This window comes from Pan troglodytes, chromosome 18 (genome assembly GCF_028858775.2).
Source record: "Pan troglodytes isolate AG18354 chromosome 18, NHGRI_mPanTro3-v2.0_pri, whole genome shotgun sequence".
In the NCBI taxonomy this organism is placed as follows: domain Eukaryota; kingdom Metazoa; phylum Chordata; class Mammalia; order Primates; family Hominidae; genus Pan; species Pan troglodytes.
This window is the reverse complement of record NC_072416.2, coordinates 17,262,382-17,289,672: the sequence shown is the minus strand read 5'-3', so window position 1 is coordinate 17,289,672 and position 27,291 is coordinate 17,262,382. Positions and strand designations below refer to the sequence as shown.

The following is a 27,291-nucleotide window of genomic DNA, read 5'->3' as shown; positions in this document are numbered from 1 at the left end:
CTGAGTAAGCAACATTCCTGAGGAAATCATAGAACCCAGCAGATTTCAATGTACGTAGTAAATTACATGGAGTCACATCATCAATTATTTCAGTGATTTCAACAGAACTGACTTCAGTGGAAATCAGGGGTCGGGGGGTGAGGTGTGGGGAGGCACAGAGGAACACAGTGATCAACTTACTGCCACTCCAGTTAAAGCTGTGAGCACACCGGAAAAGAATCCCCCTCCCCTCTGCTGATTCGCTCGGCCTGTGTTAGGAGCTAAAGGAATCTGATCATTCCCATATTTCTGAAAGGCTGCAAGACTTTGGACTATGTCATTATTCTGCTGAATGTCTTCAAATCTCAGTCTAATGGCATCAGGAAATAACTTTTCAATGGCATCCCTATGGAGAATAGAAAAAAAAAATTAAGACAGTTGTTTGACTAAATATCATGTTTAGAGGCCAAAAAAGCCCTGATAGTCAACATCTAATAATATATAGCTACCCTAGGAGAACTGACAAGAAATGTATTATAGTCCTGTGGGTAAAAGCAAAACATTTGAAATAATCTATTAGGTTGTTTACCATTACTTTCTCCTTTTGTTTTTTTGAGACGGAGTCTTACTCTGTCGCCCAGGCTGGAGTGCAATGGCGTGATCTTGGCTCACCGGTGCACACCACCATACCTGGATAATTTTTTTTTTGTATTTTTAGTGGAGATAGGGTTTCACTATGTTGCCCAGGCTGGTATTGAACTCCTGAGCTCAGGCAATCTGCCCACCTCGGCCTCCCGAAGTGCTAAGATTAGAGGCATGAGCCACTGCACCCAGCCTACCATTACTTTCAATGGTAAAAACCGCAATTACTTGTGTACCAACCTGATGATATCCATTTACTACTAGGTAAAAGGCTAAATGAAATATGGTATATTCATACAATGAAGTATCACAATTTTAATTGCATTTGCTGGATCACTAAATGTGTCAAGGTGGAGAAATTTAAGACGTACATAATTGATTTAAAATAGTAAACTGCAGAACCATGCAGAGAGCACATCAATGATGTGAGAAAATACTTGCATTTTCTATTGGCACTTTTTTTTTTTTTTTTTTTTGAGACAAGAGTCTTGCTCTGTCACCCAGGCTGGAGTGTAATGTCATGATCTCAGCTTACCGCAACCTCCGTGTCCTTCAAGTGATTCTCATGTCTCAGCCTCCTGAGTAGCTGGGATTATGGGCATGCGCCATTACACCAGGCTAATTTTTGTATTTTTGGTCATGTTGGCTAGGCTGGTCTTGAATTCCTGGCCTCATGAGATCCGCCTGCCTCGGCCCTCCCAAGGTACTGGGATTACAGGCATGAGCCACCGCACCCAGCCTGGCACATGTAAATTTAGAAGTATTTTTAAGCTGGGCGTGGTGGCTCACGCCTGTAATCCCAGCACTTTGGGAGGCCGAGGTGTGCAGATCACTTAAGGTCAGGAGTTCCAGACCAGCCTGGCCAACATGGTAAAACCCTGTTTCTACTAAAAATACACAAATCAACCGGGTGTGGTGGTGGGTGCCTGTAATCCCAGCTACTTGGGAGGCTGAGGCAGGAGAATCGCTTGAACATGGGAGGAGGAGGTTGCAGAGAGCTGAGATCGCACCATTGCACTCCAGCCTGGGCAACAGAGCGAGACTCTGTCTCAAAAAAGAGTATTTTTAAAAATCTGAGGATGGGTGTAGTGGCTCACGCCTGTAATCTCAGCACTGTGGGATGCTGAGGCAGGAGGTTCACTTGAGCTCAGCAGTTGGAGACCAGCCTGGGCAACATAGTGAGACCTGATCGCTACTAAAAAGTTAAAAAAAAGTATTTAAAAAAATCTGAACAAAAGCACAACTAAGTCATAACTGAAATTATTCTAAGGAAAAAGGAAAGGATTCTAAGATGGGAAAATAAGGGGTCAAAAGGATCTTTAGTTTTATCAGTAATTTTCCAATATTTTAAAAAGAGGCTGGGCGTGGGTGCTCATGCCTGTAATCCCAGCACTTTGGGAGGCTGAGGCGGGCGGATCACCTGAGGTCGGGAGTATGAGACCAGCCTGACCAACATGGAGAAACTCTGTCTCTACGAAAAATACAAAATTAGCCAGGCATGGTGGCACATGCCTGTAATCCCAGCTACTTGGGAGGCTGAGGCAGAAGAATCGCTTGAACCTGGGAGGCGGAGGTTGCGGTGAGCCGAGATTGTGCCAATGCACTCCAGCCCGGGCAACAAGGGTGAAACTCCATCTTAAAAAAAAAAAATTTTAGCTGAGCATTTGGCCAGGCACAGTGGCTCACGCCTGTAATCCCAGCACTTTGGGAGGCCAAGACGGGCAGATCACTAAAGGTCAGGAGTTCGAGACCAGCCTGGCCAAAACTGTGAAACCCCGTCTCTACTGAAAATACAAACATTCACCAGGCGCGGTGGCTCACGCCTATAATCCCAGCACTTTGGGAGGCCAAGGTGGGCGGATCATCTGAGGTAAGGAGTTTGAGACTAGCCTCATCAACATGGGGAAACCCCGTCTCTACTAAAAATACAAAATTAGCCGGGTGTGGTGGCAGTTGCCTGTAATCCCAGCTATTAGGGAAGCTGAGGCAGGAGAAAACTGCTTCAACCTGAGAGGGAGAGGTTGTGGTAAGTCGAGATCACGCCATTGCACTCCAGCCTAGGAAACAAGAGTGAAACTCTGTCTCAAAAAACAAAAAACAAACAAAAAAACCCAAAAATTAGCTGGGCGTGGTAGCAGGCTCCTGTAATCCCAGGTACTCCAGAGGCTGAGGCAGGAGAATCACTTGAACCTAGGAGGTGGAGGTTGCAGTGAGCCAAGGTCGCACCACTGCACTCCAGCCTGAGCGACAGAGTGAGACTTTGTCTCAAAGAATATAAACAATGAATATATGTATGTGTGTGTATATGTGTGTGTATATATATGTATCTTATGTTATTAAAATCAGTTTATAAGAAGGGAAAAAAGCAAAATTCAGTAATAAGACCAACTGTCAGCTTAAATTGTAGGGCTCTTTTTAAATGTTCAGTTATACACAAAGAACCCTCCTTTAATTTAAGATTAAATTTAACCTTCAGCTAAATAAAGACTGACAGGTAAGAGCAAAGTGTAAACACATCTTTTGTGAAAAAGAAAAGGTTGGGTTCATGGAACTTTCTAGTACTCTGTTGAAATCAAGAAGGGCACACACATTGTTAGACAATAGAAGAGGGGAAGAGGATTTAAGCCTCAGAGCCTTCACAGGTACATTATGAGCCAAAGAAGCAGAAAATAACAAGCTATCTGAAAGGTGGCTTTGGCACTGTGATGCTACACATGAGAAACTCTATTAATGTGATAACTGGAACTGGGGTTATCTAAAGATTATTAAAATCAGCAACAAACCAGTTATTCACAATTATACAGTTATACCATTTGCTTTCTTTCTTTCTTTTTTTTTGAGACAGGGTCTTGCTCTGTTGCCCAGGCTGGAGTGTAGTGGTGTGAGCTCATTGCAGCCTTGACCTCCCAGGCTCAAGCAATCCTCCCACCTCAGCCACTGGCATAGCTGGGACTATAGGCATGTACCACCACACCTGGCTAATTTTTAAAACTTTCTGTAGAGATAAGGACTCACCGTGTTGCCCAGGCTGCTTCTAAATTCCTGGTGTCAAGCAATGTTCCTACCTCAGCCTCTGAAAGTGTTGGGATTACAGGCGTGAGCCACTGGTCTGGCCTTTATATGACAGGATTACCAGCAACGGTCTGCTAACCAGACTTTCTTTCTTTCCTTCATTCACAATAAATAATTTAAAAAGTCATGGTCACCTATGAGGAAGATAATCTGGATTTCCAGTTCCTTGAGCTCCCTGACTCATATTCCAGAAGATCCACTCTTATTCCAGAAGATCCACCCCCAAGGAGGTGGGCTCCAAGTGTGCGACCTTTCAAACACTGCTGTTCCTGTTAAGAGAAAGCCCATTGGCTGGACATGGTGGCTCACACCTGTAATCCCAGCACTTTGGGAGGCTGAAGTGGGAGGATCAGTTGAGGTCAGGAGTTTGAGACCAGCCTGGGCAACATAGCGAGACGCCATCTCTGTTAAAAAAAAAAAAAAAAGCAAGAGAGAAACCACATTTTATGGGCTGTTTGTGCTACCAATACAGGCTGAACATTACCTGAGGAGAATATTGACTTTGGGGAAACCTTCCCATTTTTCTCTGCATTCTGGACATTCTGTTTTCTTTGAAGATGCCCACCATAAAGCAAGGCAGTGACGGCAGAAGCTGTGCCCACAGTTCAAGGTGGTGGGGTTAACCAGGATGTCGTAGCAGCAGTGGCAAGAAAATTCACTAACAGAAATCTGAGGGCCGGTGCTTTTGAGAGGTTCGTCTCTCTCAAGGTCCATTGTGTTCACATAGCTTTTCTGAGGTTCCTCCATCTCTTAGCAAATTCTGGGTTCCAGAGACATAAAAAATTTCAGACGTAGAAAACTGCTGCAAAACATCATTAATCTAGAAAAAAAAAAACAGAGACAAAAATAAGGCAAATAGTAGTTGTTTGAAGAGCAGTTAATATAAAAGTATTGACATTCTATTGAAGCGCTAATTTTTTTTTTTTTTTTTTTTGAGACACAGTCTTGTTCTCTGGCCCAGGATGGAGTGCAGTGGCGTGATCTCGGCTCACTGCAACCTCCACCTCCCAGGTTCAAGCAATTCTCCTGCCTCAGCCTCCCCAGTAGCTCAGACTACAGGTGCAAGCCACCATACCCAGCTAATTTTTCGTATTTTTTTAGCAGAGACGGGGTTTCACCGTGTTAGCCAAGATGGTCTCGATCTCCTGACCTCGTGATCTGCCTGCCTTGGCCTCCCAAAGTGCTGAGATTACAGGCATGAGCCACTGTGCCCGGCCTGATTTTTTTTTTTTTTTTGGTGGGGGTGGGGGAGGCTTTCTGATAAAGACCAGAAAACCTTCTAGACAAATTGTAAAGGAGTTGTAATACTAAAGCTCTAATTTTAATTAATTAATTAATTCATTCTCAACAAGGCTGGAGTCCAGTGGCGCAATCACAGCTCACTGCCACCTCGACTTCCCAGGCTCAGGTGATCCTCCACCTCACCCTCCTGAGTAGCTGGGACTACAGGTGTGCACTACTATGCCCGGGTAATTTTTTGTATTTTTAGTAGAGATGCAGTTTCGCCACATTGCCCAGGCTGGAGCTCTAATTTTTTAAAGTGACAAATTTGATTTATTAAAATCCACATACCATAAACCACATAATCAGCATTCAATTTCTTTCTGGCCTATTTGTTATACTTTTCAAAAGTAGTAAAGCAAAATAATATGTGTAGTGGAAGGTTCCATAGACTCGAAGGATGTGGGCAGAGATTTCTGGATCATTCTCCTTCACTAACTTCCTTAGAAAATGAAATTTCCCTGATCTCAGTGTTCTCAATTAAATTTCCTTTTTTTTTTTTTTTGAGACGAAGTCTCACTCTGTCAGCCAGGCTGGAGTGCGGTGGTGCAATCTTGGCTCACGTCAACCTCTGCCTGCCAGGTTCAAGCAATTCTGCCTTGGCCTCCCAAGTAGCTGGGATTACAGGGGCGTGCCATTGGGCCCAGCTAATTTTTGTATTTTTAGTAGAGATGGGTTTTCGCCATGTTGGCCAGGCTGGTCTTGAACTCCTGACCTCAGGTGATCCACCCTCTTCAGCCTCCCAAAGTGCTGGGATTACAGGTATGAGCCACCACATCTGGCTTTAATTTTTGTATTTTTAGTAGAGGCGGGTTTTCACCATGTTGGCCAGGCTGGTCTCGAACTCCTGAACTCGAGTGATCTGCCAGTCTTGGCCTATCAATGTGCTGGGATTACAGGTGTGAGCTACTATGCCTGGCCTCAATTAAATTCCCAAAGACCTTTCCAGGTCTATGACTTTAAATAAACCAGCTTCTTGGCCTAGTAAAATGTCTGGGGTTGGTAACAACAGATACGCTTCCTGTAAATAACACTTTTTGTGCACACAAATCTGCCTTCTCATTAGGCAATCATTATTTTATAAACATTTGACTTCAGAGGCTCTAATGCGAGCAATTCCAAGAAGTGAGTGAAGCCTCATTTTCTAGCTGTGCCAGGCCAAATCTGCCATGGCTCAATATACCCTTTCCCTCCAAATCAACCCCAAAAATGCATCTCATGCCCTCTGGATCCAGCCAGCTTGGTGCCACAGAAATGCTAATATTACTAATAAGCAAATGACAAAAGGTAAGCAAATGACAAAGGACCATTCTCTTCTTGTTTTCATCTGAGTTTTAGGAGATATTTTTAAAAAATTTTTTAAATTGAGAAGTAGTATGACACAGATCTTGGAGTTAGACTCTTAACTCCCCCAAGTCACTAGCTCTGTGACTCTGCAGAAGTTACTCAAGCTCTCTGATCAAGTTTCCTCAACTGTGAAATGGTGGTCACAGTACACAAACCATGAAGATTTCTTGTGAGGATTAAAGACAGTGAAGGAAAGTGGCTCAGAATTTGTATGGTGTAAATACGCGCTATAGAAATGATTATTCATACTATTTCTGGAGTTTCTCAATCTTGCTATTGTGAAGGAAAAGACTGAAAATTGCTCTCCGCCACCCACACTGGCCATGCAGGGAAGGGCTCACGCTTCATGCTCTGGAGGCACAGTGGTTAGGAACACAGGTCCCACGGCTGGGCTGCCTGGGTTCTCACCCCACCTCTGCCATTTACCAGCGGTGAGGCTCAGCTTGCTCACCATATAGATGAGGGACAATGACAGCACTTAACCATAGTGGGAGTTTTGCAGCATTAAAGAAGAGAATTCGAGTCAAGTGCCTAGTACAGAGCCTGGCACATGGTAAGTCTACCATAAATGTTAACAATTCACTTGATTTTTATTTTATTTTAGTGATAGAGTTTCGCTCTTTTTGCCCAGGCTGGAGTGCAACAGCACAACCTGAGCTCACTGCAATCTCCACCTCCTGGGGTTCAAGCGATTCTCCTGCCTCAGCCTCCTAAGTAGCTGGGATTACAGGCAGGCACCACCACATCTGGCTAATTTTGTATTTTTAGTCGAGATGGGGTTTCACCATGTTGGTCAGGTTGGTCTTGAACTCCTGACCTCAGGCAATCTGCCTGCGTCAGCCTCCCAAAGTGCTGGGATTACATGCGTGAGCCACCATGTCCGGCCTCTATAGTATACTTTTTTTTTTGAGATGGAGTCTCACTCTGTCGCCCAGGCTGGAGTGCAGGGGCGCGATCTCCACTCACTGCAAGCTCCGCCTCCTGGGTTCACACCCTCCTGCACCAGCAATAATGCTGGTTATTAATTATTAACTAATTAATAATTAAAGGCCTCTTTGAGAAGGCCTCCAGCTCCTAAGGATGTTTACAGTTGTTCTCTGCACATATGGCTAGCTCTCAGCAGCAGGCTGCAGGCGTTAGAAGCAGCTCTCAGCTACTCTTCTCTTCACTGTTTTCTCCATCTCGAAGGCTCCAAAGACAAGGGGGTAGGGGCAGGATTGCGGGGAGGAGAATCATTCTATTCCTACCCCTGGTGCTCCATTCATATGGATACACTTGTGTTTAGGAAATCATAACTGTTATTTACCCAGTTTAGTTGATCTTAGCCAAAAGGGCGAGAAGCAATAATTACTTAGTTCAAAAACGAATGGGAAGAATGACTGGGTTTGGAAAAATCTACAAAACAGCAAACAAACAAGTTTAAAACCATAGACTGAACACCATAGAACTGAAGAGGACAGCAAAACCTCAGGAGTTCCCATAGGCACTGAGTCACTCTGAAGAGCTAAGGTTTCTGAATAAAAAGTTGGGTCTTCAACTGGTGTCTGGAGAGATGCCTCGGGAAGTCTGAATTCTGTGCCACGCTTGCGTTTGTGTATGGTACGTCCATATTTCTAGAAGGCAGTCTATAGGGTTTATTAGGCTCTCAGAAGGGGCCAACTCCCAGAGGCGGTTAAGAGCTACTGCTGATCTACTGGGATAAGAGGGTGTTAATGTACGACACACTTCTGCCTCTTGCAGTGGTTATAAGGAAGCAGGTGAGCCTCACCACGGTGACGCACCATTATTAACATCATCATCCATCTTCCGTGTCCTGGAACAGTCTCACCACCAGTAGCCACCGCCCTACCAGGGCAACACCTGGCCTGTAGGGAGGCTTTCCTTCACCTGGTGTTTTTTCTCCCTTTTCTAAGTTAAATGAGGTGCCAGCATTTACAAAAAAAAAATCTGATATGACATAAAAATCTAGATTCCTGGCTTCTCTTGAAAAAAAACAAAAACAAAAACCCAGAGATCTGGTAATACTGGAATCGCATCACGCATGACAAGATCAGCTCGAGCAGAGGAACTCAGCAGCCATGCCAGCATCAGCTTGCTACACTCCTCTCCCACCTGTCCATTTCAGTTCTGTTACCTGCCTGACCCCAGAGCTTTCATCCCCTGTCCCATAATGTGATGCCTTCTTCCAAGTGTACTAATGGGTATATATGGTTGTTTCTAGGCAGCTTGGCTTTAGGCTAGTTAGCTTTTCGAGTTCTGTCAGCTTCGAGCTTTCCTCTCTCTCTTCTTCTTTTTTTTTTTGGAGCTAGGTCTCACTCTGTTGCCCAGGCTGGAATGCAGTGGTGAGATCATGGCTCACTGTAGCCTCGACCTCCCCAGGCTCAGGGGATCCTCCTGCCTCAGCCTCCTATGTAGCCTGGACTACAGGTGTGTGCCACCACACCTGGCTAATTTTTTGCAGAGATGGGATTTTGCCATGTTGCCCAGGCTGATCTCGAACTCCTAAACTCAAGCAATCTGCCTACCGCGACCTCCCAAAATGCTGGGGTTACAGGTTTGAGTCACTGTGCCTGACCAGAGCTTTCCTCTCTCTTGATTTCACGTCAGGTCGTTACTTATCATTGTTGGCACAACTGACAGGAAACCAATATCATAATCTCTGAGGATCTGGACAATTCCAAGATATATAATCAACATGACCTTCTCTATGTTTTCCTGAAGACATGCCTAACTGACAAAGTATAATTATCTTTAAATCCCTAAAAGAAAAGGAAAGACTGGGAACACACACAATCTCCCAATGATGCATGTAACTAAAGAACTTGTTTCTGGCCTGGCGTGGTGGCTCACGCCTGTAATCCTAGCACTTTAGGAGGCTCTGTCTACCAAAATGGAGGTGCGCGGATCACCTGAGGTTAGGAATTCGAGACAAGCCTGGTCAACGTGGTGAAACTCCATCTCTACCAAAAATACAAAAATTAGCCGGGCATGGTGGTGCACGACTGTAATCCCAGTTACTCAGGAGGTTGAGGCAGGAGAATCATTTGCACCCAGGACGTGGAGGATGCAGTGGGACAAGATTGCACCACTGCACTCCAGCCTGGGTGACACAGCGAGACTCTGAAAAAAAAAAAGAACTTGCTCTCCCTCTCCCTCTCCCTCTCCCTCTCTTTCCACGGTCTCCCTCTGATGCCGAGCTCTCCCTCTGATGCCGAGCCGAAGCTGGACTGTACTGCTGCCATCTCGGCTCACTGCAACCTCCCTGCCTGATTCTCCTGCCTCAGCCTGCCGAGTGCCTGCGATTGCAGGCGCGCACCGCCACGCCTGACTGGTTTTCGTATTTTTTTGGTGGAGATGGGGTTTTGCTGTGTTGGCCAGGCTGGTCTCCAGCTCCTAACCGCGAGTGATCCGCCAGCCTCGGCCTCCGGAGGTGCCGGGATTGCAGACGGTGTCTGGTTCACTCAGTGCTCAATGGTGCCCAGGCTGGAGTGCAGTGGCGTGATCTCAGCTCGCTACAACCTCCACCTCCCAGCCGCCTGCCGTGGCCTCCCAAAGTGCCCAGAGTGCAGCCTCTGCCCGGCCGCCACCCCGTCTAGGAAGTGAGGAGCGTCTCTGCCCGGCTGCCCATCGTCTGAGATGTGGGGAGCGCCTTTGCCCCGCTGCCCCGTCTGGGCTGTGAGGAGCGCCTCTGCCCGGCTGCGACCCCGTCTGAGAAGGGAGGAGACCCTCCGCCTGGCAACCGACCCATCTGAGAAGTGAGGAGCCCCTCCGCCCGGCAGCCGCCCCGTCTGAGAAGTGAGGAGCCCCTCTGCCCGGCAGCCACCCCGTCTGGGAAGTGAGGAGCGTCTCTGCCCGGCAGCAGCCCCGTCCGGGAGGGAGGTGGGGGGATCAGCCCCCTGCCCGGCCAGCCGCCCCGTCCAGGAGGGAGGTGGGGGGGTCAGCCCCCTGCCCGGCCAGCCGCCTCGTCCGGGAGGTGAGGGGCGCCTCTGCCCGGCCGCCCCTACTGGGAAGTGAGGAGCCCCTCTGCCCGGCCAGCCGCCCCGTCCGGGAGGGAGGTGGGGGGGGTCAGCCCCCCGCCCGGCCAGCCGCCCCGTCCGGGAGGTGAGGGGCGCCTCTGCCCGGCCACCCCTACTGGGAAGTGAGGAGCCCCTCTGCCCGGCCACCACCCCGTCTGGGAGGTGTGCCCAACAGCTCATTGAGAACGGGCCATGATGACAATGGTGGTTTTGTGGAATAGAAAGCGGGGAAACGTGGGGAAAAGATTGAGAAATCGGATGGTTGCCGTGTCTGTGTGGAAAGGAGTAGACATGGGAGACTTTTCATTTTGTTCTGTACTAAGAAAAATTCTTCTGCCTTGGGATCCTGTTGATCTGTGACCTTACCCCCCAACCCTGTGCTCTCTGAAACATGTGCTGTGTCCACTCAGGGTTAAATGGATTAAGGGCAGTGCAAGATGTGCTTTGTTAAACAGATGCTTGAAGGTAGCATGCTCGTTAAGAGTCATCACCACTCCCTAATCTCAAGGACCCAGGGACACAAACACTGGGGAAGGCCTCAGGGTCCTCTGCCTAGGAAAACCAGAGACCTTTGTTCACTTGTTTATCTGCTGACCTTCCCTCCACTATTGTCCTATGACCCTGCCAAATCCCCCTCTGTGAGAAACACCCAAAAATGATCAATAAAAAAAAACAAAAACAAAAAAACTTATTTCTTAGTTCTGGGATGCTGGGATGAACGTGGCTATTCGTCCCCGGACTTTGGGAGGCTGAGGCGGGTGGATTGCTTGATTCCAGGATTTGGAGACCAGCCTGCCAGCCTGGGCAACATGGTGAAACCCGGTCTTCTACAAAGGAACTTGTTTTTCTGAGTTGGTGAATTTGAATGATCATCTATGGATCTATCCAGAGGGCTATTCTCCAGGAGGCAGTGGCACCGTGTTTGCTTCTTTAGTTGTCCAATTAACACTTAGGAAAGTCAATTAATACAATCATTCTTACTGCATTTATTAAAGAGAAATCATTAATTCTGAGTTTAAGAATTTTTCTTTTTTTTTTTTTCTTTTTGAGACAAGTCTTACTCTGTTGCCCAAGCTACAGTGCAGTGGTGCAATCTCGGCTCACTGCAACCTCCGCCTCCTGGATTCAAGCAATTCTCATGCCTCAGCCTCCTGAGTAGCTGGGATTATAGGCGCCCAGCACCATGCCTGGCTAATTTTTGTATTTTTAATAGAGATGGGGTTTTGCCACGTTGGCCAGACTGGTTTCAAACTCCTGATCTCACATGATCCACCCATCTTGGCCTCCCAAAGTGTTGGGATTACAGGCGTGAGCCACTGCACCCAGGCTAAGAATTTTTATACCCTTACTTATAAAGATCTTGTGATGTAATGATTGTTAACTCTTTAGAAATTGTAATCTTTATCCAGAATCACAGGGAAAATAAAAAAAGAAATCGTAATTTTTAAACCACTTGGTTCAGCAGTATATGATCATGGTTGCACCCCTTCACTCAACATACATTTATTATGACCATTGTATATGGCTAATATTTTAAGAATGATCCTTTTAAGGGCTACTTTATTGGAAGTCCAGCCTGAAAAATATGATTTCAATCATTTCTTCTTTTTTAGAGACAGGGTCTCACTCTGTTGCCCAGGCTGGAGGGCAGTGGTGCAATCATGGATCACCGTAGGCTTGAACTTTCCGGCTCCAGTGATCCTCCCACCTCAGCCTCCCAAGGAGCTGGGACCATAGGCATGTGCCACCACACCCAGCTAATTAAAATTTTTTTTGTATAGACAGGGTCTTGTTAAGTTGTCCATGATGGTCTCGAGTTCCTGGGCTCAAGCAATCATCTGGTCTCAGCTTCCCAAAGGGCAGGGATTATGGCATGAGCCCAGCTGACCTCAATTGTTTCTCAGCAAGAAGGTTCAGTGTAAGAATAGAAAGATTTTGGCTTCCATGGGCCTCTGGTTAGGCTAAATTCTCTCGTTATATATTAACTGACAATAGATGACTTCTTTACTTCGCAATGATTGTCTGAATTTATCACCTTATTTTTCCAGGGTACAAACTGAAAAAAAAATCAAAGAGAGAAATTAAACTTCTCTAGCAGCAGGGAAAATATAGCATTGGAAATAAAATACATTGCAGGAAAAAAAAATGACTTTTTTTTTTTTTTCTGAGATGGAGTCTTGCTCTGTCACCCAGGCTGGAGTGCAGTGGCACAATTTTGGCTCACCTCAACCTCTGCCTCCTGTGTTCAAGCGATTCTCCTGCCTCAGCCTCCCGAGTAGCTGGGACTACAAGCACGCGCCACCATGCCTGGCTAAATTTTTCGTAGAGACGGGGTTTCACCATGTTGGCCAGGCTGGTCTCAAACTCCTGACCTCAGGTGATCTGCCTGCCGTGGCCTCTCAAAGTGCTGGGATTTACAGGCGTGAGCCATTGCACCCCGCGACAATTATTAATATTTACTGAGGCCTTATAATATTAAGGACATAACAATCATATGGAATAAGCATTACTACCATGTTCATTTTACAGATGAGAAAATGGAGTTCTAACTAGTAAAGGGCAGAGCCATGTTTTAAATCATGGTCTGGTCCCTGGTTGGAAACCAGGTGGAAACACCAAAAGAAAAAAAAAATCATGGTCTGACTTAAAGCCTGTCTTCCTAATACGCCATTATCCTGATAAAGTAATCAATAACGGTTATTAGTTCAAAGGACTGATTTACTCCTTTATCATCTAGGCCACATCATAGAGATGCTACTGCACAGCTGAGAAAAACAAACTAGCATTTGACTACACAGCATTTTGGAACATGAACTCTAGCTGGTAGCTGTTAGGGTGACTATGCAGAGACATTTACAATAGAAATAGGGGTAGGAATGGGTGGGGGTGGGGGGAAAAGAAAGAGAGATCAGATTGTTACTGTGTCTGTGTAGAAAGAGATAAACATAGGAGACTCCATTTTGTTCTGTACTAAGAAAAATTCTTCTGCCTTGAGATGCTGTTAATCTATAACCTTACCCCCAACCCCGTGCTCTCTGAAACACGTACTGTGTCAACTCAGGGTTAAATGGATTAAGGGCGGTGCAAGATGTGCTTTGTTAAACAGATGCTTGAAGGCAGCATGCTCCTTAAGAGTCATCACCACTCCCTAATCTCAAGTATCCAGGGACACAAACACTGCGGAAGCCCGCAGGGACCTCTGCCTAGGAAAGCCAGGTATTGTCCAAGGTTTCTCCCCATGTGATAGTCTGAAATATGGCCTCTTGGGAAGGGAAAGACCTGACCGTCCCCCAGCCCGACACCCGTAAAGGGTCTGTGCTGAGGAGGATTAGCATAAGAGGAAGGCATGCCTCTTTGCAGTTGAGCCAAGAGGAAGGCCATCTGTCTCCTGCCCGTCCCTGGGCAATGGAATGTCTTGGTATAAAACCCGATTGTATGTTCCATCTACTGAGATAGGGGAAAACCGCCTTAGGGCTGGAGGTGGGACATGCAGGCAACAATACTGCTCTGTAAGGCATTGAGATGTTTATGTGTATGCATATCTAAAGCACAGCATTTAATTCTTTACCTTGTCTATGATGCAGAGACCTTTGTTCACATGTTTATCTGCTGACCTTCTCTCCACTATTATCCTATCACCCTGCCACATCCCCCTCTCTGAGAAACACCCAAGAATGATCAATAAATACTAAGGAAACTCAGAGGCTGGCGGGATCCTCCATATGCTGAACGCTGGTCCCCTGGGCCCCCTTATTTCTTTCTCTATACTTTGTGTCTTTTTCTTTTCCAAGTCTCTCATTCCACCTAACGAGAAACACCCACAGGTATGGAGGGGCAACCCACCCCTTCATGAGGGAAACCCCTATTTCTGACACTCCAGGTCCATTCCTGGAGACATCACTATAACTACCAGCAGAATACTACAGAAATTATTAAATATCTAGAGTGCACACCCATTTATTGTGACTACAAAATTAAAACGTGCTCAAATGTAAGCAAGGCAAGGTTCAGGAACCACAAACAGAACAGACAAAAGCCGGCTCTCCCATTAACATAAGAGAAGCATTAGGCCGGGGCAGTGGCTCATGCCTGTAATCCCACCACTTTGGGAGGCCGAGGCGGGTGGATCAAGAGGTCAGGAGTTCGAGACCAGCCTGGCCAATATGGTGAAACCCCGTATCTACTAAAAATATTAAAATTAGCTGGGTGTGGGACTCCATCTTAAAAAAAAAAAAAAAAAAGAGAGAGAAGCATTTCCAGTCACTTACTGCATAAAACATTGAGTTTTCAAACTCCAACTAGATTTTTTTTCTGGACAGGGTCAGAAACCAGTGGAGCAAAGGTGACTAGCTCCTCTAGATGCTGACTTGCTGCCTAGACCTTAAAGCCCTGTGATTTATTGCCTTAGGTGGTGTAGGGTAAGACGAAGGCGGGCTAAGAAGGCTATCCTGGCTCTCGCTGGAGCCTGCCCTCTTTCATTTCTCGTGGCACATATGCAAGGACCTATCCTGTACTATACTCTGTAGATGTTCAGTAACTCAGCTATCAAAAACTAAGGGTAGTTACCAAGTCAGTAACTCAGATAGCTATAAAAAACTATGGGTACTTACCAAGTTACACGCACTTTAACTATTGGTTTTTGTTTGTTTTCAATCTTTTATGTCTTTGAGACTGAGTCTCACTCTGTCGCCCAGGCTGGAGTGCAGTGGCACAATCTTGGCTCACTGCAACATCTGCCTCCTGGGTTCATGCGATTCTTGTTTCTCAGCCTCACAAGTAGCTGGAACTACAGGCGTCCACCACCATGCCCAGCTAATTTTTGTATTTTTAGTAGAGATGGGGTTTCACTATGTATCCCAAGCTGATCTTGAACACCTGAGCTCAAGCAATCTGCCCGCCTTGGCATCCCAAAGTGCAGGGATTATAGGAGTGAGCCACCGTGCCTGGCCTTGGACACTTTTCCTTATCCTCACATTGTTCCCTTCACCTGTAACACAACTTCACAACAACGCTGGGTCAAAAGTATCCAACTGGAAAGACCCAAATCAACTGTCACTTGAAAGTCTTTAATGACTAACTCCTCAACACCCAAATTAATCTTTCTTGTCTCTGTGCATTAGCATAACTTTTATTTGTGTACGTTTTCTCATCTCCTGGACTATAATTTCCTTAGGCTGGTAGAGTTGAAACAGTATGGTCTTAGGAGTGACACTGATCTGGGTTCCAAATCACGTCACGATTTATTCTTCCTAAACTTCCTATTTCCCACTGATCCGTCTAGGATAATCACGTCAACTTCGAAGGGCTGTTGGGAGGTTTACTTTAAAAAAATTTTTTTAAGAGACAGCGTCTCCCTGTGTTGCCTAGGTTGGTCTGGTCTCCTGGGCTCAAGGGATACTCCCACTTCTGCCTCCCAAACTGCTGGGATTACAGGCGTGAGCTGCGGAGCCCCGCCCTGCTGTGAGGTTTAGATGACAAACTATCTACAGGTACTCAAAGTTTGCTGTGTGGGGCTGATCGGCATTATTAACAGAATTATCAATAGCAGCATTTATTGAGTGATGGCTACCTACTTAGTGGCACTGCCAAACGCTGGAGCCAAAAAGCAAACAAAAAGAACTGCCCTGGAGAAATACAATGTCTCCATCAAGTTTATGGATATAGGGAAATGCAGAGCACACCTGTCAGGATACACCCAGGCTGGATGTTGAGAAAACAGCAGCGACAAGAACAAACAAAACAATCCCATCAGCACGTGCAGTCCGTGCCGGCTCGGGGGTGTGTCCTGGGAAGAGAGTAAAGCTCTTTCCTATTGGCGATTTGGAGCGTGACATCAAGACCACCCCCTTGCAAAGGACCGACCAATGGGCTTCGGCGGGGAGGACCCAACGGCGACAGTTGAGGGCTTAACAGCGCCTAGGCTCTCACTCTGTTTTCCGCTGAAGCTGGGATGCTGCCTCCTGCCCCTCCAAAGGTCCCCGTTTAGACACAACCTGACTCTCATTTGTCGCCCCCTCCCGCCGGCTTTTTTAATAAAAGACAATTCTCGGCCGGGCGCGGTGGCTCACGCCTGTAATCTCCCCACTTTGGGAGGCCGAGGCGAGTGGGTCACTTGAGGCCAGGAGTTCGAGAACAGTCTGACCAACATGGTGAAACCCCGTCTCTACTAAAAATACAAAAATCAGCCGGGCATGGTTACGCGGGCCCGTAATCCCAGCTACTCAGAAGGCTGAGGCAAGAGAATCGCTTGAACCCGGGAGGCAGAGGTTGCAGTGAGCCGAGATTGCTCCACGGCACTCCAGCCTGGGCGACAGGGCAAGACTCCGTCTCAAAAAAGAAAAAAAAAGAAAATTCTCATTTGCCTAAGTTATTTCCGAGCCGCAAGTCGCAGAATCAGAAGAGCCGAGTTCTTGCCTGGCCCCAGTGTGACTTTGGGATTTCACTTTCTCCCTTCTGCGCTTCGGTCACCCTACTTTAAAGAATGGGCACAATCGCTCCGCCTTAGGCCAGGAACGTGCCTCGACAATTAGACCGTAAACTCAGTGTGGCGACTATCAGAAGCCTCATCAATTCTGGTCCGGCTGTTGCAGGGTGTGGCAAGCGCTCCTGGCGGGCAGGCGCCCCGTGGTTCCCCTCCAAGGTGTTTGGAAGCGACCCCTCCTCCTTCCCGCCCTAGGGAGCCCCAGGAGGGAGTGGCTCTGACCCTGACCCCCGAAAGGACGCAGGCGAGGCCCAGCGACCGGCTGTGCGGACGTGGGGCTCTCGGGAAGGGATAGCGCAGTTGGCCAAGCTGGGGTCCGAACCCCGGGGCCAGGAGTGGGGATGCTCAGGACTCGGGCCTGCGTGAGGAGAGGCCCCGCGCGCCTCCTACGACCCGGCTGGGGAGGCTCCGCAGAAGGGATTCCCGCTCCGTCTTCCACATCACTCCCCGATATCAAGCCCGAGTCGCCCCCTCAGCACCCCCCAGCCGTGTCGCGGCTTACCATTCCACTCGTCCCGGGCCAACCGGGCCATTATTCTCAGCACAGACCCCCGCGGGAGCAGAGGAAGAGGGAGAGGCTTCGCTACCGGAAGTAACAAGACAGACTGGGGGGAGCGTGCCCCGGCCCCGTGACCATAGAGGAGAAGCCGCTCTCCTTTCACAACCCCCCTCAACCCCGCGACCTCCCCGCTGCCTAGAGCGGCCACTCCCAGCCGGAGGAAGTGGGCGCATGCGTAACACCGCCGGTCCCGCCCCTTCCTCTTCACCCAGAGACCGAGTACCCGGGCTCGGCAGTCACAGCCAAAGGGGTGACGGGTATGTGTCAGTGTCCGCTCCTCCTGGGCGGCTGTTCTTGTATCCGGAGGGTACAAGCTTTGCCTAGAAATTAAAATGATATTACAAGGCCGCACTGTACTCTCTACAGTTATTTTTTGCCTTCACATTTTATGTAGAAAATCACAGAACTATACGTTCAATTTGCGGTGTTAAGAATCGGAATTAAATGACTTTTATTTCTATTAAAATATTTTTTTTTCGTAGAGATGGGGTCTCGCTGCGTTTTCCAGGCTGATCTTGAACATATGGCCTCAAGGGATCCTCCTGCCTCAGCCTTACAAAGTGCTGCGATTACAGGCGTGAGCCACCTCCTACAGCTTGAAATGGTTTTCTTATCACCACGTTTCGCCCCTTCCCAGCGTCTAGGTCACAGCGTCTAGAACTTATGCTGATTATCCGGTTTTGTTTTGTTGTTGTTGTTTGTTTTTGAGACAGAGTCTCACTCTCACCCGCCAGGCTGGCGTACAGTGGCACGATCTTGGCTCATTGCAACCTCCGCCTCCCGGATTCAAGCGATTATCCCACCTCAGCCTCGTGAATAGTTGGGACTACAGGCGTTCACAACCACGCCTGGCTCATTTTAAAATTTCATTTTATTTTTATGGAGACAGGGTCTCGCTCTTTTCCCCAGGCTGGTCTGGAACTCCTGGGTTCAGGCGATTCTCCTGCCTCAGCCCCCGAAAACGCTGGGATTACAGGTGTGAGTCATGGCGCCAGGCCCCTATTAAACAGTTATTTATACAGATTTATTAATACGCTGCTTCCCAGTTCACATTCATTAGCACCACTGAGCCTCAATACAATCCCAGGAAATTGAGGTTTAGGAAGGTTTAACGCATTCCAGAACTAATAAGTGGCTGAGATAGATTTTGAAAATAGATCTAGTCAACTTTCTTTTTGTTCGTTTGTTTGTTTTGGAGACGGAGTCTCGCTCTGTCGCCCAGGTTGGAGTGCAGTGGCACAATCTTGGCTCACTGCAACCTCCGCCTCCCGGGTTCAAGCAGTTCTCCTGCCTCAGCCTCCCGAGTAGCTGGGACTACAGGGGTGCGCCACCACGCCAGGCTAATTCTTTGTATTTTAGTAGAGACGGGGTTTCACCGTGTTGCCCAGGCTGGTCTCGAGCTCCTGGCCTCAAGCAATCCGCCTGCCTTGGCCTCCCAAAGTGCCAGGATCACAGGCGTGAGCCATCGCACCCGGCACTAACCAACTTTTCATAGTTGGCTTTTGTGAAAGACCAACCTGAATGTATTCATTCAACCCATGCTTATTGAGTATCTACTACGTGTCAGCCCAGTGCTAGGCATTGGAGAACAGCAACCCCAAACCAACATACAATTCCATTAGGGCCGGGCCTCATATGTTGCACTCGACATAGTATTCCCAGAGGCTAATGCAGTAGCTAAGGGTCTCAGCTTTGCTTTCCGTGATCGCCTAAGTAACAACCCCTATTATTCTTTTAATTTAATTTAATTTTTTTTTTGAAAACAAGTCTCGTTCTGTCACCCAGGCTGGAGTGCAGTGGCGTGATCTCGGTTCACAGCAACCTCCGCCTCCCGGGTTCAAGAGATTCTCCTGCCTCAGCCTCCCGAGTAGCTGGGATTACAGGCGCGCACCACTGCACCCGGCTAATTTTTTGTATTTTTAGTAGAGACAGGGTTTCACCATGTTGGCCAGGCTGCTCTTGAACGTCTGACCTCAGGTAATCCGCCCGCTTCCGCCTCCCAAAGCACTAGGATTACAGGCATGAGTCACCAAGCCCAGCCAATTTTTATATTTTTAGTATTGACAGGGTTTCACTATGTTGGCCAGGCTGGTCTCGAACTCCTGATCTCGTGATCCGCCCGCCTCGGCCTTCCAAAGTGCTGGGATTACAGGCATAAGCCACCGGGTCCGGCCTAATTTTATTTTTTTAAGAGACAGGTCTCACTATGCTGTCCAGGCTGGTCTCGAACTCTTCAGTTCAACGGATCCTCCCGCCTCGGGTTCCCAAAGTGTTAGGCTTACAGGCGTGAGCCACCGCACCCGGATCCCATTATTCTCTATTACATCGCCCCGCTCTTTTTCTTAATAGCGATTTTCATGTGTTACCAAATGGCAAGTTTGACTCCTGCCTGAATTTCCCCTTACCCCAAGTTTAAGCTACAATGGGGCAGGGAGCACGTTTTCCTGTTCATCACTGTATCTCCACCCCTGTAAGAGTGGCTAGCATATCACAGAAACCCAGTCAGTATTTCCTGGTCGACTGGATGTCGAGACATGCACATTTTTTCTACTAAAGTGAAAGCCCGCACAAATTAGGCCGCGCCTTGGGGACTTCCGTAGCCACGCCCCTCCCCTGTCCCTATAAGGAGGGAAAGGAGCCCAGCCTTGGCCCCGCCCCCGCCGCCGCGCAGGCGCTGACGCAAGCGCAGCAGGCGCGCGCTGTTTCCGGAAGTCGCGGCCGGCGTCATCGCTGCTGCTGCCTCAGCTAGTGCCGCTGTCGCCGCGGAATTCGGCGAGTACAGCTGCTGAGGCGGGCGCGGGCCCGGGCGGGGCCGGGGTTCCGGCCACTCTGCAGAATGGAGATAATCAGGAGCAGTGCGTGTCCGCCGTACACCTCCCCGCCTCCCCACACCCGGCTGCCCCTGGCCTGCTAGGCCGAGACCATGGCCGGCGTGTTTGGCTGGGCCTGGGGCTGAGGCAGCCCCTCAGGGCTTTTCCCTCCTTAAGCCGGTGCGCCTCTTGGGGTCTTTTCCGGCTGCGGACCGTGCACCCTAGGAGCCTTGTACTTACTCCTCCAACCCCGGCACCATCCGGGGCCTTGTCCTTCTCCGGGCCGGGCACCCCCCGGGGCTTGTCCCCCCTGACCCATGCAACCCTCGAGGACTTGATTCCCCTCGCCGCGGTGCACACCTCCGGGACTTTTCCCCTTCCGGCTCTCAGCCTCGGGAGCTCCTCGGCCCTCCTTCCCTCTCCCCTTAGCAGGAATTCAGGCCACTGGTTCTGAGCCTCTTTTCGGTTTCTCCGCAGATTTTAAGAGTAATCTTCACAAAGTGTACCAGGCCATAGAGGAGGCCGACTTCTTCGCCATCGATGGGGAGTTTTCAGGTATCCCTCCCTTGCAAGCTCAGGCTAGCACTTTGCAGTGCATAGCCAAGGCTCCTTCAATCCCCCAGCCCCCAACTTCTTATGCTTGGTGGTGGCCTCTTGCTGTTAGTAGCCTTGGGCGGGTTTCACAGGTCTCAGTGTTACCCTTTAAACGTTTCAAAAGCACGAAAGAAATGAAGATACGCCGTAGGTTTGTGATTGGACTCAGGATTTCAGATAGAGATGATGGTTTTGATGCTGCTTAAAACAGTGCGGCGTGTACGTTGCAGAGAGCTTGAGGATTAGGGTCAGACTTTTTTTTTTCTTGATTGTAAAATAGGTATAACATGAAATTTGCCATTTTAAGTGGCTTTACAGTTAAGTGGCATTAAGTACATTCACATTGCTGTGCAAACATCACCATCCATCTCTAGGACTTCTTCATCTTCACAGTCTGAAACTCTTTACACATTAAACTCCCCATTTCTCCTTTCCCCCAGCCTTTAGCAACCGCCATTTGTCTCTGAATTTGACTGCCCTTAACATCTCATATAAGTGGAATCTTACAATATTTGCCCTTTTGTGACCGGCTAGGGTCAGGTTTTTGCAGATAAATGAGATATTTCTTTATGCATTAGTGGACGTGTTCATTGCCTGCCTCAACAGGTGTGTATACAGGAAATACTTCACTGACACTTAAAGTTGCAAATTTTTTTTCCCCTTTTTTAGGGGGAGCAAAGACTAGTTTTTAAATTGCTGATGTCAATATGAACGGTTCACTCCCTTTGATATGGATATCCATTTTTGCTGTCTGATTTTCCATGTTTGAATCATGAAGGAATCCATGCAGGGGTAAATAGTATCCTTGGCTTTAGGTAGTGTGTAGTTGGAGTCACTTCCCTAGGAAGCTAAGAGTTTTCACTTAGAGAAATAATTTTCTCTTAACCTTGAAGATACATTCTTTGCATAGATACTAACCACTCCAAACTCTTGACCAAGACTGGAACTCTGGCAATAATATACTTAGGGATTTATTGATGTCTGTTTATACAAGAATCTTTTAAAGCAGCAAAACTTATTCAAGCATAGAGGTTGTTTTCTTACATGATTACTGTGTTTTAAGTCATGTTTTAGACACTGGAACTGCCTATTCTCATGTTGAAACATTCGCATCTCTAAGTTCATTATTAGAGGGTTTAACCTGGTGGCCACTGAAATTAATGCTTATTTTGAAAAAGTAAGTTAGGGAGTGCTTCCAAGTAACCTTAATTCATGATACGACATTATAGAGGCACTGAGTGATTGACTGGCATTTTTATGTTAGTATTTATTAGTAAGCTAAAAATTTTTATTTCTTAAAATCTAGGAATCAGTGATGGGCCTTCAGTCTCTGCATTAACAAATGGTTTTGACACTCCAGAAGAGAGGTATCAGAAGCTTAAAAAGGCAAGTGGATGTGCTAGGAAATCTTTTTCTTTCTCATGTTAGTCTTCCTTATGTTAAATGATAAATATTGTTACTAAACTTGTGCATTAAGGTTTTGTAAGTGCAGTATTTTCTCCTCAAACCTAGCCATGAAGTGATTTTTTTTTGTTTTGTCTTGTTTTAGAGACAAGGTCTCGCTCTGTCACCCAGGCTGGGGTGCAGTGGCATGATCACTGCTCTGTGGAGCCTTGAACTCCTGGCTCAACTGATTTCTCCTGCCACAGCCTCCCAAGTAGTTGGGACTACAGGCGCAAGCCACTGTGCCCAGCCAATTATTATTATTTTTTTAATTTTTACATATTCTTTTGTAGAGATCGGTCTCACTTTGTTGACCAGGCTGGTCTCGAACTTCTGGCGTCAAATGATCCTCCTGCTTTAGCCCCCCAAAGTGCTGGGATTACAGGTGTGAGCCACCACACCTGGCCTTAAAGTGTTATTTTAATGATATTTAAAACAGCAAAAATAATTGTTTGCTGGAAAATATTTTGGGGAAAGTTTAGCATTTTCAGTGTTAATTTGATTCATAGGAAATAATGAGGCAGTTATTTTAATCATTTGGAAATAGACCTAATATGATTGTTTGGATGATGGATAAATAGGTCCTTAAATGGGAAAAGTATTATGAAATGTATACAAATTAGTAATGCTTCTGATTCATATGTGTAATCTGTTCTAATTGGAAGTATTCTGCTGAAGTCTCATTGAGTAATTCAGAAAGCCCACCTGTTTGAGAATGCTATGCTCACATGGAATATGCAGCACTTTTGTGACAGATGTTTTATTTCCCTTTTCCAGCATTCCATGGACTTTTTGCTATTTCAGTTTGGCCTTTGCACTTTTAAGTATGACTACACAGATTCAAAGTAGGTTGTGTTAACAAACGTTGGGAATTCCGTTTTTGTGGCCCAATGTCACCTCCTAAGTCTCCTTTTATCTTATCCCAGGTATATAACGAAGTCATTTAACTTCTATGTTTTCCCGAAACCCTTCAATAGATCCTCACCAGATGTCAAATTTGTTTGTCAGGTAAGTAGCATAATTGAGATTTTTCTTTTCTGAATTGCTGATGAGGCAGCATGGAAATGTGAAATCAGAATTTGGTTCTCTATTAACTTTGGGCTTTGGGGCAAATCATTTCACCTTTGACCTTCAGTTTTAGGGTAATAAATTCATGACCCTGTTATCTCCTCCTTTGCTGTAGAATGAATTAAGGAGGGCCAGGTACGGCGGCTCATGCCTGTAATCCCAGCACTTTGGGAGGCCTGGGAGGGCGGATCACGAGGTCAGGAGATCGAGACCATCCTGGCTAACATGGTGAAACCCTGTCTCTACTAAAAATACAAAAAAAAAATTTGCCGAGTGTGGTCATGGGTGCTTCTAATCCCAGCTACTTAGGGAGGCTGAGGCAGGAGAATGGCGTGAACCTGGGAGGTGGAGGTTGCAGTGAGCCGAGATCACGCCCCTGCACTCCAGCCTGGGCAACAGAGCGAGACTCTGGCTCAAAAAAAAAAAAAAGAATGAATTAAGGAATAAGATGCAGAGACAGACAGACAGATATGAGAACATGAGGTTTAGTAATTCTAAAGCTGAATTTGAGAACATAGTTTCGTAACTCCATTTGGGATTTTTATTATTTTACCACCAAGTTGAACCACCTACACGTCAAGACTTGCAGGCTTCTTGGCTGGATGTGGTGGTTTACGCCTGTAATCCTAGCAGTTTTGGAGGCCAAGACGGGAGAATCACTTGAGCTCAGGAGTCTGAGACCAGCCTGGGCATAAAATAGTGAAACCTCATCTCTATTTTAAAATAAAAATTAAAATCAACAAAAGACTTGGAGGCTTCTCCCTATCCTTACTCATTCTCCTCGCATCCACTCTGAGGGTGTAGACCTTTATTTTCTGGAAAAGCAGAGTATGTGTGTATCCTATCCAAAAAGAGAAAGCCCAGAAGGGGTTCAAGTATTTATGCTGACTTCCTTTTCTCAAGCTCACTAATTAGGAAAGGGGGGTAGAAAAAAAAACTACTGTTTCTCTTGAGGAGAAGAGAGCTTAATTGATGGGTCAATATTAGGGAGGTTCTCCTTCAGGATATTCCCTCTAGAGGTGTTGTAGCTGACCTGGTAGACACTCAGTAAATATCACTGTTTCCTTTCTGCTCTCTTGATTATCTGTTGTAATGGATAAGGAGAATGTGAGTAAGGGGTATGGTTGTGTGGCTATGTGATTAAAGATAAGTCTTAATCTTTTCTCCCTTAAAATCTTGCATCCTATCTTCTCTCCCACTAACAACATGAATTCATTTGAGTTTTGCCATCTTTCCCTTCTCTTGCAGATTAATGGTAATGCAGTTATGAAAGCCTCGAGGGTAGGCTTCAAGTGATTGAGTTATGTCAAATTCTTTCTCATAACTGGCAGTATATAAACAAATGAAATCGAGAGTTAATCATATGCTTATGGGCAAAAGAGAAAAGGTGAAGGTTAAATTCTGGTCTTATAGACAGTTTCCTAAATTAGCAAGTAAACCAGTTGACATTTTACCTTTACCCTGCAATCAGTTAATAGCTATTTATCAATCACCGTGGTATGGGATACTTAAAGAGTATTTATAAATTTTCTTTTCTTTTTTTTTTTTGAGACGAAGTTTCGCTCTTCTTGTCCAGGCTAGAGTGCAATGGCATGATCTAGGCTCACTGTAACCTCTGCCTCCTGGGTGGAAGCGATTCTCCTGCCTCAGCCTCCCGAGTAGCTGGGATTACAGGCATGCACCAAGATGCTCAGCTAATTTTGTATTTTTGGTAGAGATGAGGCTTCTCCATGTTGATCAGGCTGGTCTCGAACTCTCGACCCCAGGTGATCTGCCCGGCTTGGCCTCCCAAAGTGCTGAGCCACCGCACCCGGCCTTACAGTTTTGTTTTGTTTTGTTTTTTTTTTTGGTAAATTTTCATTGAGGGAAAAGTAGGCTCAGTTGGGAAATTTGTGTGGATATAGTTTTCTAGCAGTACCAGCAACACAGAATTATTTAAAGTGGGTTCCATGGCTTTGGCCAGGGGTTAATCAAACAAAAGCAGAGGGTGGCAATGAGACACCTTGGGGATGGCACTTTGTTCTTTTTTTTTTTTTTGAGATGGAGTTTCGCTCTTGTTGCCCAGGCTAAAGTGCGGTGGCACGATCTCAGCTTATTGCAACCTCCGCTTCCCGGGTTTAAGTGATTCCCCTGCGTCAGCCTCCTGAGTAGCTGTTATTACAGGCATGCACCATCACGCCGGCTTATTTTATATTTTTAGTAGAGAAAGGGTTTTTCCATGTTGGTCAGGCTGGTCTTGAAATCCCGACCTCAGGTGATCCTCCCATCTTGGCCTCCCAAAGTGCTGGGATTACAGGCATGCACCACCACGCCGGCTAATTTTATATTTTTAGTAGAGATGGGGTTTCTCCATGTCGGTCAGGCTGGTCTCAAACTCCTGACCTCAGGTGATCCTCCCACTTTGGCCTCCCAAAGTGCTAGGGTTACAGGCATAAGCCACCACATCTGGCCGATGGCACTCTGTTCTAAACAACCAAGACAAAACTGGTTATTTTGAGAAATGTATTGGAAACAGATCAGAGGAACTTCACCCATTGTACAAACCATGATTGTACACCTGGAATACTTAATACAGTTGTAGTTGCCAGCCACTCCTTTTAAAAAAGCTATCATAGACTTGAAGATAGCCCAGAGAGTAATGTCTAAAACAGATGAATAAAAATGCCGGGATTCTCTAGTGTGGAAAAGCAAAGGCAGAGAAAAGGTTTAGACTCTGTAAATTTGGGAATTGTAGGAAAAGGTAAATGTATTTTTGGATTTCTTTGGTCTCTCATTTAAGGTTTTTGTTTTATTTAAAATTCTATAGTTGTAGCAGAGTTGCATACAAGGGCATTAGTTTCTGGAGTTAGTAAGTAGGGTGAAAATTGGGTCAAAATCTCTCTCAGAAAGCTCTTATCACCCTTAAAGCATATAGGATTTGAGGATGCAACAATTTTTTTTTTTTTTTTTGAGACGGAGTCTCGCTGTGTCTCCCAGGTTGGAGTGCAGTGGCGCGATCTTGGCTCACTGCAAGCTCCGCCTCCCAGGTTCATGCCATTCTCCTGCCTCAGCCTCCCAAGTAGCTGGGACTACAGGCACCCACCAACACGCCCGGCTAATTTTTTGTATTTTTAGTAGAAATGGGGTTTCACCGTGTTAGCCAAGATGGTCTCGATCTCCTGACCTCGTGATCCGCCTGTCTCGGCCTCCCAAAGTGCTAGGATTACAGGCGCGAGCCACCGCGCCCGGCTGAGGATGCAACAATTTAATATGTTCTTTAAAAAATAAGACCCTGTGTGCACAGTGAGATGCTCCCATATGCTTGTCAAGATGTGGAGGAATGGACTCACAGAACCACACTCACACCCAGAAAAGTGTGTGTGTAGAATAGTAGGGCAGTCAGCATAGCATGACATTTACATCATTTTTGTCTTCTCCTTTTTCTTTTCTTCCTCTTCCTTTTTCAGGCTGAAGATCTGTAGTTGAATTCATAGAAGGTATTTTATATATATGGTTGTGAAAAATTGAAGCATAACTGCTGTATGTAGAGTAACAGATGTGTTTCTTTTCTTTTTTTTTTTTTTTGAGATGGAGTCTTACACTGTCGCCCAGGCTGGAGTGCAGTGGTGTGATTTCGGCTCACTGCAACCTCCGCCTCCTGGGTTCAAGCAATTCTCTTGTCTCAGCCTCCTGAGTATCTGGGACTACAGGCACCTGCCACCACGCCCTGCTAATTTTTGTATTTTTAATGGGGACAGCGTTTCACCATATTGGTCAGGCTGGTCTCAAACTCCTGACCTCAGGTGATCCACCCGCCTTGGCCTCCCAGTGTGCTGGGATTACAGACGTGAGCCATCGCACCTGGCCAGATGTGTTTCTTTTTTTTTTCTTTTCTTTTTTTTGTTTTTGAGACGGGGTTTTGCTCTGTTGCCAGGCTGGAGTGCAGTGGTGCGATCTTGGCTCACCACGACCTCCACCTCCTGGGTTCAAGCGATCCTCCTGCCTGAGCCTCTGGAGTGG

The 27,291-nt window shown here is 46.7% G+C and overlaps 2 protein-coding genes and 1 non-coding gene across 17 annotated transcripts in view; 1 reads left to right on the top strand and 2 right to left on the bottom strand.

Moving 5' to 3' along the window:
• Positions 1-17,552, bottom strand: part of BFAR (bifunctional apoptosis regulator) — a 38,063-nt gene extending 20,511 nt beyond the window's left edge. The window contains exons 1-3 of one of the 2 annotated variants that reach the window (XM_001148011.8): positions 17,321-17,552; positions 4,178-4,513; positions 181-385 (exon numbers count right to left, since the gene is read on the bottom strand). In XM_001148011.8, the coding sequence (XP_001148011.1) occupies positions 181-385; positions 4,178-4,440 (468 nt within the window). In that variant the 5' untranslated portion in view covers positions 4,441-4,513; positions 17,321-17,552. Of the gene's footprint in view, positions 1-180; positions 386-3,827; positions 4,514-17,320 lie in introns of both variants that reach the window. The other variant, XM_009430340.5, reaches the window with a different exon arrangement.
• On the bottom strand, positions 4,942-5,003 carry LOC112205929 (U7 small nuclear RNA). Its single transcript, XR_002940067.1, has one exon. It is a non-coding gene; the product is annotated as a U7 small nuclear RNA (small nuclear RNA).
• Positions 17,553-20,027: 2,475 nt separating the features above from the next.
• The window catches only part of PARN (poly(A)-specific ribonuclease), a 206,106-nt gene continuing 198,842 nt past the window's right edge, over positions 20,028-27,291 (top strand). For 6 of the 14 annotated variants that reach the window (XM_054668227.2, XM_054668226.2, XM_016929458.4 and 3 more), the window contains exons 1-5: positions 20,051-20,232; positions 20,665-20,742; positions 22,088-22,167; positions 23,002-23,069; positions 23,151-23,232. In XM_054668227.2, the coding sequence (XP_054524202.1) occupies positions 20,214-20,232; positions 20,665-20,742; positions 22,088-22,167; positions 23,002-23,069; positions 23,151-23,232 (327 nt within the window). In that variant the 5' untranslated portion in view covers positions 20,051-20,213. Of the gene's footprint in view, positions 20,368-20,664; positions 20,743-22,087; positions 22,168-23,001; positions 23,070-23,150; positions 23,233-27,291 lie in introns of all 14 variants that reach the window. The other 8 variants (XM_063797673.1, XM_063797676.1, XM_063797679.1 and 5 more) reach the window with 5 other exon arrangements.